The sequence below is a fragment of the Pseudopodoces humilis genome, chromosome 4 (genome assembly GCF_049639895.1).
Source record: "Pseudopodoces humilis isolate 2021_Gansu_Grassland_sample_001 chromosome 4, ASM4963989v1, whole genome shotgun sequence".
Taxonomy (NCBI): Eukaryota; Metazoa; Chordata; class Aves; order Passeriformes; family Paridae; genus Pseudopodoces; species Pseudopodoces humilis.
Genome location: NC_142203.1, coordinates 75,832,775 through 75,850,235, shown reverse-complemented (window position 1 = coordinate 75,850,235; position 17,461 = coordinate 75,832,775). Strand labels below are relative to the sequence as shown.

Below are 17,461 nucleotides of genomic sequence, written 5' to 3'. Positions count from 1 at the left end.
CTGTGATTTTGGTTTTTTTCCTTTTTTGACTGCAGAAGGAAAGATTTATTTACTAGGGGAAAATGTAGTGATTTGATTGCCAGTAGGGAAAATACCCTTACTTTTAGATGTTCCCCTTAAAAAATACACATATAAATATTTGTAAAATAAGCGCCATTGGGATGGATATTAAGCTATTCCATGGCTGGATTTTAAAAACTCCAAACTGTGTGGGAGGTTGGATGTGTGCTGGCCTCGGAGACCCTGGCAGAGAAGGACAGAGTGCCTGGGTGCTGCACCTCTGGCAGCATCACCTTCTGCGATGCTCCTGCTCTAAAAGAAAGCTCCTGAGACACCCTGTGGTCAGTGCAAGAATAAAAGGAGAGGAGAATCGGCTCCAAGAGGGACTGCATTTAAGCAGTATTGTCCCACACTTCCAGGCTCTCAAATCCCAACTAATTTCCTTATTTGCAGGCTGGAATAGGGCTGTATTTATTTAATAATCCCAGATTTAGTTCTATATAGATAAGTTCCCATATTTAGAATCTTGCTCTTTACAAATACGTGGAAGGAGGTTGTACCCTATTGGGGGTCAGGCTTTTCTCCCAGGGATCAAGGATCAGAGCAAGAAGGAACAGCCTCAAGTTGTGCCAGACCAAGTTGAGCTTGGAAAATCAGGAAGAATTTCTTCACTGAAAGGGTTGTCCAGCCCTGGCACAGCTGCCAAGGGTAGTAGTGAAATCCCCATCCCTGGAAGGATTTAAAAGCCATCTGGATGTGGCACTTGGGGACATGGATTCATAGTGGCCTTGGTTGGAGGAATGGTTGGACTTGATGATCTTAGGCCTTCTCTGGCCTTAATGATTCTGTTTTTTGGGTTTACTCCAGGGACTTTTTTCCCTCCAGTTTAAGCTGTTTTGAACTCTCTGGGATGGTCTGCAAACTGCTGACATGGAGGGCTCTGTGTGTGTGATGTTTCAGTGCCCAGGAAAGAGGAGTCAAACGCAAACGTCAGCCTGCAAGACCATCCATACATTGGGAGAGGCCCCAGGATGAGCTCCGCACATTCCCATCACCTCCTCCCCTGATCCCAATCAGGGAGGCAATCCCAAAAAGAGCAATCCCAACCACACCCCTTCCGTCCCACACCGCCTGACCAAGCGCCTTTTCTTTTGCAGGCAGGACAAGCTGAAAATCCACATGAGGAAGCACACGGGGGAGCGGCCGTACCTGTGCATCCACTGCAACGCCAAGTTCGTGCACAACTACGACCTGAAGAACCACATGCGCATCCACACGGGCATCCGGCCCTACCAGTGCGAGTTCTGCTACAAGAGCTTCACCCGCTCCGACCACCTGCACCGCCACATCAAGCGCCAGAGCTGCCGCATCGCGCGGCCCCGGCGTGGCCGCAAGCCGGCGGCGTGGCGGGCGGCCGGCCTGCTCTTCGCCCCCGGGGGCCCGCCCGTGGAGAACAGCTTCGTGATGCCGCCCACGTTGGAGGAGATGAGCAGCCACCTCAGCAGCACGGCCATGTGCCTTCCCGGCCCCAGCCCCAAACACTTCCTGAGCGGGGCCAAGACCCCCTTCAGCCTGCAGGAGCTGGAGAGCCAAATTGAAGAAACCCAGATGAAGCTCTTCAGGCGGGCCCAGATGGACATGGAGAGGAATGCGGGCATCTTCGCCTTCGCCCTGGGCCACAATGAAAACCTTGCTGCCCAACCCTTCTTCCCTCTCCCTGACCCTTGGAGCACAGGCTTCAGTGGCTTGGCGGGGATTGGCCACGTGGCTCCCATCTCAGAGGCCAGCAACTAAACCCGCTCCCGGTCCCACCATGCGTCTGCTCCCGTACCAACAAGGCAGCCCTGGGGCTCCCACCTGCCCTTCTGCATCATCAGGTTCCCAAGAAGGTCTTTGTCCTCTCACTGCCATGTCCTGCCATGGGGCTTGGGGCACGGGGCCGTCCCTGGGGCGAGCAGGGATGGGCAGTGCCCCGTGGCGACCGGCACTTTAGACTCTGCACTTGGCTTTGGGACCGTCGGACACTCACTGTCCCATCCCACCACTCATGGCTCCATCTGGGAAGGCCAGGCCAAGACTGCTGCTCTCTTCAACACCCCCAAAAATGTCACTTGCCTTAGTCCAGGGCTCGGCCATCACCATGAGATGGCTTTTCTGTGGGAAATGATCCCTACTTTCCCCCACACGGAGCTCACTGGACCCTGACAAGCTGTCCAGACTTGGGTTTGTTATGTTGCATTCCTTGGCCCTTTTGGTCAAAAGGACTTTGCTGTTTTCTCTCTGCTTTTGTTTTCTTTTCTTCTTAATTAATTCCCATGTCTGGCAACAATATTTATTCTACAAGGGATAAGGGGGAGGTCTAGCAGCCATGCTGGGAGAGAGGGAGGATCCTGGCCACTGCCTTTCTCAGCAGTATATCAGATTTACAGGGCTGGTGAAAGCCCTGATCTGCAGCATGAGTTGGGACCTTAAAAACATTAAGAAAAAAAAACACAAAAAAAAATTAAAAAAGGAGATACAACACCTAGCACAAAGCTGGGTGGAAAAGGGGGATTTTACTTATTTTGGTTCTTTAGCTATTTCAAAGTTTCAAAAGGAGAACCAAAGCCTATTTTGAGTATTTTAACTTCAGTTGCTTGAAAAGGTGAAGGAAAAGTTTTGGAAAAATCAGTAATGTTTCGATACTGAGCTTTTATTAAACCCTTGCTTTGAAAAAATGAACCAGTGGGAATTTTGAAATGAAAAAGTCGTTTCAAACCAAAGAGTCAGAATTCGCTGCCGCTGACCATTCTGAAATGTCTAGGGTTCTGTCCTTAATTCCCTCAAATTCTTATGTGATAGTGAGAAAAATTTACAAAACACATGTCCCCGAATCTGCAGTGTTGATGGGAAAAGATCAAATATCCCTGCTGCTTGTCTCAAGGGATCTTTGTGGAAAAGAAGTTCACTAAAGGTGTCCTGATGGTGATACCGTCTACTTGCAAGCAATCAGAAATGCTGTTTCTTCACTAGAGTTGGTTCAAAGGACAAGGTGGTGAGATATGACAGGGTACTCCAAGCCGAAGGTCACCCACGGTGGCCAGCAGGTTTGGGGTGACTCCCCAGCATCCCTGCAGACCCCAACTTGGCCACCCCATCTGGTAATTCTTTCAGGGCAAAAAAAGTGGCTGGTTGGCTGGAATTGCCCTGTCCACCTCCTTCAGCCCCAAATCCATGAGCTACTCTGAAGAATAAAGGCTTTTGGTGGCCGTCTGCCTCTCAAGGCTCCTCCTAGATGAGCCGTGGGGGGCAGACATGGTGGGACCCCAGTTCCACCGCAGGCTGCGGTGGGTGGCAGTGGTTGTTTTACACGAGACCAACACCTGGAAATGTAAATGTTACAAATTAGGGCTTTCTATTTCTCTTTTTACTGTGACCTTTCTAACGTCAGCAAAAATGGAAGGGAATGCGAGGACCGCGGGTTCATGAGTTTTTTGGTTTTTCCATCAGTGACGCGGTGGCTGGATGAGAATCTGCCCACCAGAGGCAAGGAGGGGGACACAGGGAGTCCAAGGTTCCACAGCCCCCAGGAGGGTGTGAGGGACTTCTGCTCTGAGACCACCCATAGCAGAATGGTCCCAAGGAACTGCCCAACACTCGGCTTCCTCCTCCAAAAAGAAATTCATAAAGACTCCACGTGCGACAAAATTCAGTGGAGAGAAAAAAAAAAGAAAGGAAGAAGAAAAAGAAATCTTCTTAAAACTGCATCAAACTTTTTCTTTTTAATCCACATCAACTTCTTAAACAAGCGACGTTTTGCAGATGATTGGTTCCTTCAGGTGTTTTTTTGTCTACAATTTGGAGTCATTGTAAAATATCCAAAGATGCTGAGTACTGTATGATCTGCAAGGACTTGAAGCAAGGTGTTTTTTCTGTCTCGGTTTGTTTGTTAGGTCAGTTGGGTTCTTTTTTTTTTTTTTTTTTTTCCTATATGTCTAAGTGGGGATAAATCTTTGCAATTTTTCTATTTATAACTATTTTTATGTGATTGCTTTATGTACAAAACAATGGAAAAAAAAAATCAAAAAAGTAGAGAGGAACACACACGTACACAAACAAATTTGCCTTAGTTACTCACGGGACAATCACCCTTAACTTTGATGCTAAAAAGTGAATGGAAAAAAAGAGACTAGATCATTTTATGTATTTATTAAAGCGTATTAATTGATGCTTTTAAATTATTAGCAGGACTTGATTCTCTTGCCTGTGGCCATGGTGAAAAGGCAAAGCCGCCGCGGTTGCTGAGCTGCCAGCGCAGCCATCTGCAGGCCTCAGCTCTTGTGGATGTTTGCCTGACACCTTTTGGAAAGCCAGAATAATCACTTATGAATTAAACATTGAGCTGGTATGGGCTCCAGCCCGAGGGGCTGTTGGTGTTGTGATGCTGATGACGATTTTGGAGTTAAGGTTGATTTTCCCGCGTTGGCGTTGGGTTGGGTAGGGCTGGAGGGAGCTGAGTGCTGGCAGTGATCATGTTTTGGGGTGTAGAGGGATGATTAGAAAAAACCCTGTTTCTTCCCGTTTTGATGTTGTGTGGTGAGTCCAGGCCACAGGTATCCACATGGGAGCCCAGCCGAGTGTGAAGGTGCCTTCCTGGGGATCTGCTCCCGTTTCCCAACCAGGACGGGCGTAACGAGCACCAAACCTCGGGCTGGAGGGACACGAGTCCCAGCTCATGCTGTGGTGGCTTTTTGTTCATCTCCCCCCAGGTCCTTTGGCCTGGCTGCAGCAGGGGTAGTGTGGGCAGCAGGGGAAGGGGGATTGTGCCCCTGTGCCCCTGTGCTCAGGTGAGACCCCACCTGCAGAGCTGCCCCAGCCCTGGGCAACAACAGCACAAGGACGTGGAGCTGCTGGAGCCAGCCCAGAGGAGGCCACGCAGCTGCTGCCAGGGCTGGAGCCCCTCTGCTCTGGAGCCAGCCTGGGAGAGCTGGGGCTGCTCCCCTGCACAAGAGAAGGCTCCAGGGAGAGCTGAGAGCCCCTGGCAGGGCCTAAAGGCAGTTTAGGAGAAAAATGGGGCAAACATTCAACAGGGCCTAATGTGATAGAACAAGAGAAGATGTTTAAAAGAGAGGAGATTCAGTCTAGATTGAAGGAAGAATTTTTTTACAATGAGGGTGGCAAAACACTGAAACAAGTTGCCCAAAGAGATGGTGACTGCCCCTGGATCCCTGGGAGTGTCCAAGGCCAGGCTGGACAGGGCTTGGAGCAGCCTGGGATAGTGGAATTTGTCCCTGCCCATGGCAGGGGGTGGGACTGGATGACCCTTTAAAGTCCCTTCCAGCTCAAATCTTCTGATGATTCTATGGTTCTTTGAACACAACTGACACAAACATGAGCCCTGTTAATTCATGTGGCCACTCAGAAATTGCAGAATTCCTTTGTTGTTTCGGAGTGAGGTGCAAAAGCCTGGAAAACGAGCTCCAGGTAGGAATGGCTGAACTTGTCCCACATTGTTCAGCCATTTGGAAGTGAAGTAAACAGGTACCCTGTGCCTGCTGAGACACCTACATGTTGTCCTGCAACCTGCAACGTGATTTCCAGCCTTGCTCTGAAGCCATCCTGGCCCTGGAGGTTCTGATGGAGGGTGATTCACCCCACCTACGCTGGACCTCCCAGGGCTGGGATGAATCACCTTTGGGCACCTCTCTGCTACCTACCAGCGTGCTGTGCTTTCCCATAGCTCACTGAGATAAGGTCAGCCACAGGGAGGGATGTTCCCACCACCACCGCTCCCTCCTCTCTGCTCAGCTCATGGGACAGTCCCTGGAAAAACCTTTCCCAAGAGGAAAACAGGGACCAAGGTCAGACAGATTGTTTTTTTCCCCAGTCTGTTTTAACTGGGAATGCAATGAGAAATAAAGGTCCATGTCAAGCCTCCCCAGCGTGGGGACCAGGGATTCAGGCTCATGGTTGTACACCCTGCTGCAATCCCAGTAAAACATCCCAGGTTCTTACAGCCACAGGTCACTTTCCTTCCTTTACACTTCGGAGAAGGACTCCACAGCATCAGGTGCTCGGGCAGGGGTCCAGATCTGCAGGCAGAGTCCAGAAATGTGACTTGGGAACAGAGAAATACCAATGCCCCTTGCAGGGCAGGTGATCCATTGTTGAGCAGCATCTCTGTGCTCGGAGCCTGCAGGACCGTGGCAGGGCCAGCCCATAAACTGTGTGTTTCTGAGCACACAAAAAAAAAAAAATTCCACAAAATGAAAATTGTGTGAATAACTTCTTAGCTATTTAAATACACTTATAACTTCCTTTTTTCAAGTCTTGTGGCTGTTAACCCCATTTTATGCTCACATTCTGGTTTGCTTATAATGCCAGAATGACAACAATAACAACAACAACAAAAAAAAAAGAGTTGGATTTGCAAGGGGAGGGTGAAAAAAAAAAAAAAATCTAAAAATTGCTCGGAGGAGCTGTGCATTAATCAGACACATGGGAATAATGGGAAGAAACCAGCTTCAGTAAATGCTTGTTAGCAAAAACATATGGCTACATGCTTGCTCCTGAACAGCTGCTGTTATCTGCTGGAGCATCCAGGGTGAGGAGGGGGAGCAGCACTGGGGTGATGCTGCGCACGCAGGGTTTGCTTAGACCACGTGTTGCTGCCAAAGGAGCATCTCCTGGCACGAGTGGCAGGGAGCTGGATGGGCAAACCCTTTCCCTGGGCTCAAAACCCTTTGCTGAGCATTGCAAGATCCTCTTCCTGCAGTTGTGCAGAAGGAAATTACATGCAGGAAAAAATATTTGTGTTGTGAGAAGGGAAGAAAGAGCCTGCAGTTTGGGAAGTGAAAGGCTTTTCCATTTGGCAGTCACCTGCAGGAAAAAAAAAGGAATAATTTTGCAAAGTACAGCCTAAAATGTTTTAGAATTGAATGTGTCAGCAGGACTCCTGGCAGCACCAGTGAGGCTGCAAATGCTGCCCCAGTCTCTGCTCTGCTCATGCTCTGCCTGCAGCCCCCTGGAACCTCCTATGCCCCCCATCCTTTTCCACCATTTTGGAGTGGATTAGTGTTTTATTTTCAGTCTCAGCGCCCTGAAGCTGGAATACTTTGTGGTTGCAGAGGAGACTTTTAAGGTAAGAGAGTACATGAAGCAAGACCCCAACCATTTCATTTTAAGAAAATGCTGTTTGGCAGCAGGTCACCTGTGGCTGGGTTTTTAAGATCTGCCATTGCCTTTTGGTACCTCTGACTGTGTGCACCTGTGTTTGTTTCCAAGCCAAAAACAAAAAGGGATGTAGTCCAAGCTTGAGTGAACTCATCCCCATCCCACCTCCCAGCCCCACCTCTGGGATCTCCAGCAGAGAGAGAGAAAATACCTGTGGCTTGGAAATGCCTTTTCCTCCCTGTGTTTTCCTATGTTGAACCAATGTTTTACATGACTTGCACTATTTGCTGTAGGGCAGGATATTGTTTAGGTTTCTTTGTTCCAGTCTCTTGTTTGGTTGCGACTCCTCTTTGGCGGTCCTGTACACGTACCTGCTGCACATCTTACACCCCTGGAGAAAATAAACTGTTACCTGAAGCAGTGAGCCTGTCGTGTGTCCTTAGCGCTGCTCTGGGGCTGGGGAGTTCAGATTTCAGCATCAGATCAGTGATTGGGCTTGGTGGTCTCGGGGATCTCTTACAACACAAATGATTCTGCGATCAAATGATGATGAGCGGGATGCCGGAGCATTTTGTGGTGGCCCTCCAGGGTGACCCTTCATGTGGCATCTGGGCTGTCACCACGAGGGTGCAGGGGCTGGGAAGCAGCCTCTGGCGACGGCGGAATGAAATTCTGCGGGGGGCAAATATGGGTGTAAGTGCAGTTGCTGGGGTTCTGCTTTTCCCCGCGCATCTGCTTGCTCGGCTCCCTGCACACTCGAACTTGGACTGCCCTCCTGTGGTGGCCTGGAGGCAGCTCGGGGACAGCCGAGGGCTGGGAGCCACATCTGCAGCTCTTCTGGGCATCTCAGCAGCGCCAGGACATGCAGGACCTTCCATCACCTCCCGTCACACCCAGCCACTTGCCAGGAAGAGGAAATAGAAACCTCGGCCACATCCAGAGGGAGTTTAATGGTTGGACGTGATGATTTCAAGGGTCATGTCCAGCCGAAATGATTCTGTGATTCTTAAGAATTTTTTATACCTCCATGAAGCAACACCAAGTAATAAGGCCAGTGAGGCTGGGAATATGCCACAATTGTTGGTGGCATCATGGGAACCCTGATTTTTAGGGAATTGTTCCTGAAGGATAAGCCAGGACTGGACCCCCCTGATGCCCAATGTGGCCTCATCTGATATTTCCCACTTCCCCTCATGGTACCACTAATAATTTTGCTCAGTTTGGGCAAGTAGAGGTTTCAAATGAAAATATTATGTAATTATATAAAGTTCATTTCCTTAGGAACTGAGACTAAAAACCATAAATGCAAATACCAAGGAAGAAAACAAATGCTCAGCTACGACCCCCAAAGTTTCATTTTATTTCCTTCTTTCTGCAGAGATGACACTGACTGAGATGTCACAAATCCGATCAGGCTTCCTAATAATTCATGCACTGCCTCGAGCCTCAGGGGTCATCTGAAATTCAGGCAGCCAATTTGCAGGCAGGAGATGCAAAGCCAGACCAGGAAGGGGCTGAGGTTTTTAAGGACAGACCCTGTCTGTCAGCTAAAACCTTCCTCTGCTCTTGAGTAACCTCTGGCAAATCCTTATAGGGATGGCTGTAGATCTGCCTGTCTTTAAGGTGTAGCTGTTAACTCAGTTCCCATAGCGAATAGGACAAGGTTGTCTCGGTGGGACCAACTTCTGCAGTGTTAGCTGGAGTTCTGCATCATTGGGGAAATATTTAAGGCTTCACCCTTGAGTTCTCAGAAATGGAGTTCTCGTTTAGGCAGCTTCTACGATATTTTTCTGGAGGTCTTGATGATATATTCATGTAAATCAGTTGGAAATACAAAGCCCTCACAACCTTTCTGAGACAAGGTCCCAGGATCTGAAGTGAAGGTGAGCAGTGATTTGTTCTGGGTGTTTCTGCAGGGGTGTAAGCCAGGCTGTGACACCCCAAAATTTGAACACAGAAGCTGGATGATAAAAGTGAAAAATGAACAGAAGCTCTGTGGGAGATGAAAGAAAATCTCCCATGGCCACACCTCCAGTGCTGGGACAGCTCTGGGCCCCTCAGCACAGGAGAGACACCGAGGGGCTGGAGCGTGTCCAGGGCAGGGAACGGAGCTGGGGAAGGGGCTGGAGCCCCAGGAGCGGCTGAGGGAGCTGGGAAAGGGGCTCAGCCTGGAGAAAAGGAGGCTCAGGGGGCCCTTGTGGCTCTGCACAAGTCCCTGGCAGGAGGGGACAGCCAGGGGGGGGGTCAGCTCCCACGTGACAAGAGGAAATGGCCTCAAATCGTGCCAAGGCAGGTTTAGGTTGGATATGGGGAAAATTCCTCCATGGAAAGGGCTGTCCAGCCCTGGCACAGCTGCCCAGGGCAGTGGTGGAGTTCCCATCCCAGGGATTTGAAAGAGATTTGAAAGATATCTAGATGTGGCACCATGGGGACGTGGGTCTGGTGGACTTGGCAGTGCTGGGGGAATGGTTGGATCTGATGATCTTAGCAGCTTTTCCCACCTAAATAATTCTGTGATTCTGTGAGCCAGGGGCAATCATCACTGCTGGAGCAGCAGCCCAGATGCAGATGAGCTCCTCAAGCAGCTGCCCAGTGCTCTTTATGTTCAGTCAGCTCAGTTTATGACAGAGATTTGGAGCTCCAAACACTTGGGATGATTTTTCCCTGGAGTGAAAACAGCCAAGCTGGATTGTACATACATACATACATACATGTATATATATATACACACACACACATACATATATTTGTGTGTGTGTGTGTGTACATATGTATACTTTCAGATAGATTCAATAACCCTAATATATGTGTGAATGCATTCACAGATGTACATACATCTCATATGCATTTAGCTGTTATCCTCACCACATTTTATATAGAAGACAACAGAGTTTCTCCTTTGTGAGGGGAAACTGAGGCATGGGGAGGCACAGGGATCTATTCACAGTGCCTTTTCAGCACACAGGCATAGTGTTTGTGCTGCTAGCCTACCCTTTACACAGGTGCAAATCATCCCTAGGGAGTGCTGGGCCTTGGCCAGGGCTTCATCAGCCTGTAAAATTAAATGTTAGGAAGGAGTATTCCCAGGAAACCACATCTCCTTGTCTCCAGCATCCCTGTCTGGTTCAGCTGGCCACTGCACAAATCACCATCCAGCTGGTGAGGATGAAATTTGGAGCAAGAGGGAAAAATAAAGTAACCAAGAGAGGGTGTTTTTTTAACCAAGAGGAGCCGTGCCAAGATGAGCTGGTGCGAGCCGCACGGTTGCGGCTGCTTCAGGACATCTGTGGTAAAGGTTTGTCTCTGAGGGTGCAGGAATCTCTGCCAACACCACACCCCTCAAAAAATCCCACCAGCAGAGATAAATGCCCACGTCCCTGGTGATGCTCTGAAGGAACTGTGCAACACTGGGGGAAAAGGAAACACAGGGATCATTCCAAATGCCAGGGAGGAAGGAAACACCTTCCCCGACATCCCTATAAGCAGCATCAGAGTAAATCCCAGCAGCAGGGAGGGTCTGCAGACCCTGCCACCAACCCCCCTGATCGGGCAGGGATGTCCAGAGCACGGGATGTGGCCATGTCACACATGTGGGTTCCTTGTTTGCAGCCCAGGCCTGCGGCTGCCGTGCGAAATCCTGCGCCGGCCTGTGCCAGCTGCTGCATTAACACCCCATATGCCCAGCCATATGCTCCATCCATGCAGGGGGGTGCTGGGTGGGCCTCCAGGGGAGGAAAAGGGACATCCCAGCACGTGGGAGCAGGTAGGGTTTAGGTAGGCCTTGGGGAGCCAGAGGCATGGGAAGGATGCCCGGCGATTCTGAGAGATGGCATGGGGTGAATGTGTCTGTGCCCAGCAGCAGCACAAGGGGACTAGAGGGTGCTAGGGGCGTGCTGAAGGGCACCACAGGTCTTTTGCAATTGGTGCCTGGTATAATAAAGCAGCTAAAATCTGAGCAGGAGGACGCTAACAGGGTGTAGGAGGGCACCACCGACCCTTTGCAATGGGTCTAAATCTGTTCGGCAGCCGGTTGCACTTTCAAAATTAATTATGAAGTGGATTTTGAGGACACCAACAAGCTTTGAAATATGTCGTGGTAGAAATCAGAGGGTGCTGGGTGTTGCTGCACATTGGAGCATAGACTGCCTGGGTGGCAGCAGCAGGGTGGATGGAGGAAAGGGTTTCAGCTCATCCAGGTCAGAGACTCACAGAGGCACACTGGTGTTCCAGCTCCTCCTGCAGTTAAGGAGAGAGCAATGCCTCTCGAGTTAAACGTCTGGAATGGGTCACATAACCACACTTCTGAAATGCTGGTTGCTCTCCAGCGTCAGGAGGGGAATATGTCCCTTCTCATGCCCTGCCCACTTTGGTTATCCTGGTCCCTTGCACCCAGCATTCAGAGCTTTCACCAACCACCACTGAAGATCTCAGCAGGTTTGAAAGCCCAGGATGGGATACAGCATGGTGCTAAAGGACGCATTCTCTGTAGGAAACAGCAGGTTAGAGAGGCAGGAGGCTGTGGATGCACCCAGAGCTCTCATGTGCTGGATGAAGGGCTAATAAAGGACGCCACCAGCTGAAGATCCACAGGTTCAGCCCAAATAGCTTGGAGTTGTTTGGCTGTGCTGTTAATCCCAGAGCACACAGAGCTAGCAGCATGGGATCTGCACCATCTTCAAGCCATACTATGGGGTGAATGTGTTTTTTCCTGCATTCTTGGTAGCTCAGACAGGTACAGATGTGAGAGAGAGAGACAGGATACCAGCATGATGCAAGAGGTTGCTGAAAATGCTTGAAAAGACACTTTTTGCTCTGAAAATTCAATTTATCTGGACAAATTAGGGTATTGGCCTCAAACAAAACTGGGGACCTAAGCCTCATTACATTTAATAAACCATCATGTGTTCTCTCCCATCAGCCTGCACCAGGCACTCTGTGATTTACAGCCCATAGCTGTAACCTGAGCCGTCTCCCTGCTTAGAGAGAAACTCATTTAATTTGAGTCCAGGTCTGAGGCTCCTTGAGGGAAGGCAGCTAATCTTTCTGCCTTAGCTCCTCTATTTGTAAAATGGAAACAGTGACTTTATCCATCTTTGTGGGCTGTGGTGGGGCTTATCGTTTAATCTGAGACTCTGCTGTGCCTCGATGAGGGAGCCTGGTGAGAGAGGCTGTATTAGCTGTATTGTTTGGGATCCTGGTTCCCTGCTAGGGCTCCGAGGATGTGGAGGGATTTGTGAGGGGAGAACAGGAGGGAGGATCTGGGGAGCCGATTTCAGCGTCAGGAGAGCAGGTACAGGTTCATCCCTGGGGAAGAGTAAGGAGCTGCCTGCTCAGGAAGTGATGGGGAATTCTGAGTATAGGGAGAAATGAATGTTGCTGTGGCCTCAAACCCATTTGGGCCAGCCCAGAGGAGGCCACGCAGCTGCTGCCAGGGCTGGAGCCCCTCTGCTCTGGAGCCAGCCTGGGAGAGCTGGGGCTGCTCCCCTGCACAAGAGAAGGCTCCAGGGAGAGCTGAGAGCCCCTGGCAGGGCCTAAAGGGGCTCCAGGAGAGCTGCCCAGGGACTGGGGACAAGGCCTGCAGGGACAGCACCCAGGCAATGGCTTCCCAGTGCCAGAGGGCAGGCCCAGCTGGGATATTGGGAAGGAATTGCTGGCTGGGAGGGTGGGCAGGCCCTGGCACAGGGTGCCCAGAGCAGCTGGGGCTGCCCCTGGATCCCTGCAGTGTTCAAGGCCAGGCTGGACAGGGCTTGGAGCAGCCTGGGATGGTGGAAGGTGTCCCCCCCTGCCCATGTGAGCCTTCAGCTCAGTCAAGGCAAGAGGACAGAGCTGTTGTTGTCTCTGCTGGTGCAGGACCAAAGCCTGAGAGGATCTGCATCTGCATGTTGTCTTCCAATGTCTTTATAATTCATGATGGTCTGTCTGAAAGAAGCTTCTGGCAATGTGTTTTTGTTACTGGTCTTAAAATAGGTTGCAGAAGAAAGGTTTCTGGAACATAATTCATTTTACTGGCTCTTCTGCACCAAAATTAATTGCAGCCATGTTTATTGCTCCAGCAAGTAAAGATGAGTTAGATAAGGGAATTACTTTGTTTAGGACAATGAATAATTTATGTCGCAAATTCACCAGAACCTTGAAATTTGAAGGTCTGGGTTTTCTTCCTTCCATGTCCAGGGAGAAAGACTGAGCCATAATCCTTGTTTGTGACAAACATTTTATGATTTTTTTTCCATCATTGTAAACATCTCTTCAAACTTCTGTAGAACAAAACATGGAATTTCTCTTGTAGGGTGCCTTGGCATCCAGGTCATTTCTGTGTGAGGTGGTCAGAGGTTTAAGGAATAACCCATTCTGTCCTAGGAGAAATATCTAATGTACAATGAAACACACAATTGACTACAGAGGGAGTTTTGATAGCTTTGGTGGCTCATCAAATCCTCTGCTGAGACAGGGGTTCTGTGTCAATCCCACAACTCTTAGCTGAGCTGGAGGAGAAGGTTTTAGAAAGACACCCTAGAGCATCTGTAGTGGTTTAAGTTCACTGACTTGAGTTTTTGAGGATCAGAGACTGAAAACATCCCAAACTTTACTAGAAAGCCACAGTTTCTTTCCCAAAGTGACTTTTCCCCAGGCTGTGGGCTCCTGATGAGTATTTGAATCATAGAACATCCTGAGTTGGAAGAGACCCACAAGGATGATCGAACTGAACCCCTGGAATATTACTAGTATTTGTGCCCCAGGAAAACAAATCTATTTTTTTTTCCAAAGGGGTTAGAGCTGCTGTTGAGGCTTACTCTGTCCCTGGGGTGGGCACAGCTGCCTTTCCACCTCCCTGAGAGCCTGCACAGCTGTGGGCTGTGTCTCAGGATGGGAGCTGTAGGGGTTTGAAAGCCTTTTCCTTGGAGATGGATGGTGCATATCGGTTTATCAGTCTGGTCTGCTCCGTTCTGGAGCAGAGTTGGAGGGCTCTCAATCAAGCACACATTGGTGTCCCTTGGATGATCCCTCACTTCAAAATGAGAAGGGTAGGTAGGAGGGAGAGACAGAGAAAGTCAGAAACCGTAACTTCAAAGACAAGCTGGGATGGGAGCCCGTTTCAGCTTCTGAGAGGAAAAACAGGGATGGTTTTCATTAGTGAGAAGGTAAAACACATGGCTAGATGAATAGCAATGCCCTTGCATAGCTCTCTTCTTGTCCAAGGAAGGACAGTTGTGGGGGACACTGGCATCCTTAGTGGAAACTGTTATGTCTTGGGAGAAAAATCTATTTATTTTAACCAACTGAGAAATAGGCTTCAGCCTTGGAGTGGCCCCCTTTTTGTGACACCAGGGCTGCTGCTTCTGCACAACAGGGGACTCTGATATCGAACCAAGGCTAAAAGAAGGGACTGAGTGGGGGCAGAAGGACATCTCTGAGGCCTAATCTGCCTCTGCAGGAGCTAACACTGCTCTCAAGAATGCAAGCTGAAGGCTGGTTATCCAGATCTCAGAGTCTGAGGGGAGGTCACCAGCACATCCCAGCTGCGACAGAGTGCTCTCTGTACCATCCAGCATGGGCAGAAGCCCTTTCAGAGCACACAGAATGGGTGGGTGGGAAATTGCTGGGAATATGTGTATTTTTCAGAGTCACTGAAAGCAAAAAGCAGCAGTGGGATCATGGTGTGGAGAGAGCAGGCCATGGGATGGCAGAAAAAACCCAAGCTAGACAAACCACAAGTGCTGAGTGTGAAGGGGCAGTGGGGAGTGATGCCACTGCAGTGACTTGGGTGGTTTGGCCAGGGTCTGACAAATAATGACAAACATCAACAATGGCTGAAAATTATTATTTATGAATTGGATTTTGGATGTGGATACCTAAAATGGGATTCAGCTGCCTGCTTTGGCAGTGCTCTGGTAGCTCTAAGTATGGCCCCTGTGTTTGTTGCTGTGTGTTGCTCTGGTCAAGCCTGAGCTGTGTCCTGAAGTCCTCAAAGGTCCCTGCTTCTAACACCCATCCTCATATCCAAGACACAGCCAAAGCAAAATACAAATAATAGTGGGGAAAAGGAATCTCAGTGTTTTCTAATTTTATTTTTTTTTTAAAGTACAAGTTTGCTGGTGTTGCTTTCTTTACTTGCAGGTACAAAGAAGGCAAAAGCGTGTTGTCCCCCCTCCCCACCATGCACTTTCTCCAATTTGCAGGTCAGCATTCATCCAGCAGCTGAATTTTTGTCTCTTGAAAAGGCAGAGAGGAGGGAAAAAAGTATGATAGCTAAAAAGACACCTGTGGATCAGTCACAAGCAGAGCTGGAGGCTGCTGGGGGAGCAATTTTCACTGGCAGAAGTGACCAAAGTAGGCAGCTTTTTCTCTTGCTTTGTGTTGAGACTTGTCAGGCAGCTGGTGAGATGGTCTCTGTGCTGGAAATTTCTGTCACAGGAGAGGTAATTTAGCAGCTGCTGAAGTGTGCTAGCCCTCAGCTTCTCCTGCCCTCCTGGACGTGGCCTTAAAAGCCATCTTCTGTGTGTGGGAAGATGGGAACACACTGGCTCCTCCAGGCTGGTACCCTGGTACCCAGCTTAGAGGCAAAAGTTTGGCATCTGTCAGGGCCCGAACACCAAACTTTCAACTGTGCTATCTCCCAGATGTGCTAACCTCATCCATGCTGTTTGCCTCCCTCCACTCAGTATTTCCTCCAGTGTTTTTAATTCCCATTTACTCTAGCTTTCAAAACTCCACCTTGGCTACAAGAACAGCCAAGACTGCATCATGTTAGTTAGAAAATGGTAGGTCATGACTTTCTGAGCCATCTGGGGGATGTGGAAGCTGAAGCAAGGTCTGGGCAGTGTCTGACATAACTGTGCTCCCATGGGCTCACACTTCTAGGTCAGCTGGGGAGGGGTCAGGTTGGAGGGCAGGGGGAGAAGTGGATCATCACTGGGAAAAAGGTGAACACCTCTCTTTTTTTGGTCTGAGCAGGCCGTGGTTTGCACAGAGGCTTCAGGCTTGGCGAGGATGAGTGTGCCAGCTGACTGCAGGATTAGATTTTGGTGCAGGGGCACTTTTTACAAAAGCATACAGTGACAAGGGGGAATGCTTGCCAACTGACAGAGGGCAAGGCAAGATTAGATATTAGAAAGAAATTCCTCCCTGTGAGGGTGGGGAGGCCCTGGCACAGGTTGCCTGGAGAAGCTGTGGCTGCCCCATCCCTGGAGGTGTTCAAAGGCAGTCTGGGTGGGGCTCTGAGTAACCTGGTCTGGTGGAAGGTGTCCCTGCCCATGGCAGGGGGTTGGAGCTGTATCATCTTTAAGGTCCTTTCCAATCCAAGCCACTCCAGGATTCCCCCAGCAGCTGTTGGCCATGGGAGGCACCAGAGGCACAGCTCTTGAGTCACCACTCCTTGGGTTACAGGTTCTTTTTTCTTCCCTAATACTGAAATCACAGCATAAACCAGAATGCAGTGAGTGCAGACCCAGGCTGCTGCCCTCCCTAGCAAGGCCTGGGTCAGTGTCTTTCTGATCACTCCTTCTCTCTGCTCAGCCACAGGGAAGCTCCACAAGTGCTCCCCCTTGCTCTCATCCATCCAAGGCTCCTCAAGATCATGGAGAGGACAACAGGAGGGCTGAGCCCATCTCTGAGTGAGAGGCAGAGCTGCAGCCCCTGACACCACTGGCCAACAAGCTGCCACATTGTGCTGGGGGGCTACAACAAAACCCTGTATGAACCTCATGCCCCTCTTCACAGATGGAATGGTTTGGCAGGAAGGGACCTTGGAGATCATCTCATTCCACCCTTTGCCATGGGCAGGGACACATTCCACTACACCAGGTTGCTCCAAGCCCCATCCAGCCTGACCTGGAACACTCACAGGGAAGAGCCATCTTCAGATACAGCCTGATTCCACTTCTACTGATGACTCCAGTCTACCTTTGTGCCCAGGCATAGCAAGCTCAGCCTAGAGCTTGGCCACTACCAAAGCATCTCCCACTTTCACTGTGTGGCATCGGTCCTCAGGTGGAATTTGCAAGTGCTGCCTTGCTGAAATGGCTTTAAACAGCATCTTTGGGCTGTGTAAGATCACTTCAAGGGGTCCATCAGAAAGGTGGCTGCTGCAGCCTCTACCACAACTCATCTGGGTCCTTTCAAAACCTGATCCTCACCTGGAATTCTCTGAAGCAGCCAAGCTGGCAAATTCACAGACAGAGGTCTAGTAAGGGAGCAGCTGGGGTTACATGAGCACCCAGCTGTACACTGCAGTTTTTTCAACACTGTAAACTAAAAACAAGGAGAAAGTTTGGCTTTAGTCAACCAAGAGAACAGATTTAAAATTCAGTAT

The 17,461-nt window shown here is 49.7% G+C and overlaps 1 protein-coding gene across 2 annotated transcripts in view; it reads left to right on the top strand.

The window, feature by feature from the left end:
- The window catches only part of ZBTB7C (zinc finger and BTB domain containing 7C), a 153,818-nt gene extending 146,249 nt beyond the window's left edge, over positions 1-7,569 (top strand). For both annotated transcript variants that reach the window (XM_088054535.1, XM_088054536.1), the window contains one exon: positions 1,158-7,569. In XM_088054535.1, coding sequence (XP_087910661.1) covers positions 1,158-1,794 — 637 coding nt within the window. In that variant the 3' untranslated portion in view covers positions 1,795-7,569. The remainder of the gene's footprint in view (positions 1-1,157) is intronic.
- Positions 7,570-17,461: the final 9,892 nt, after the last annotated feature.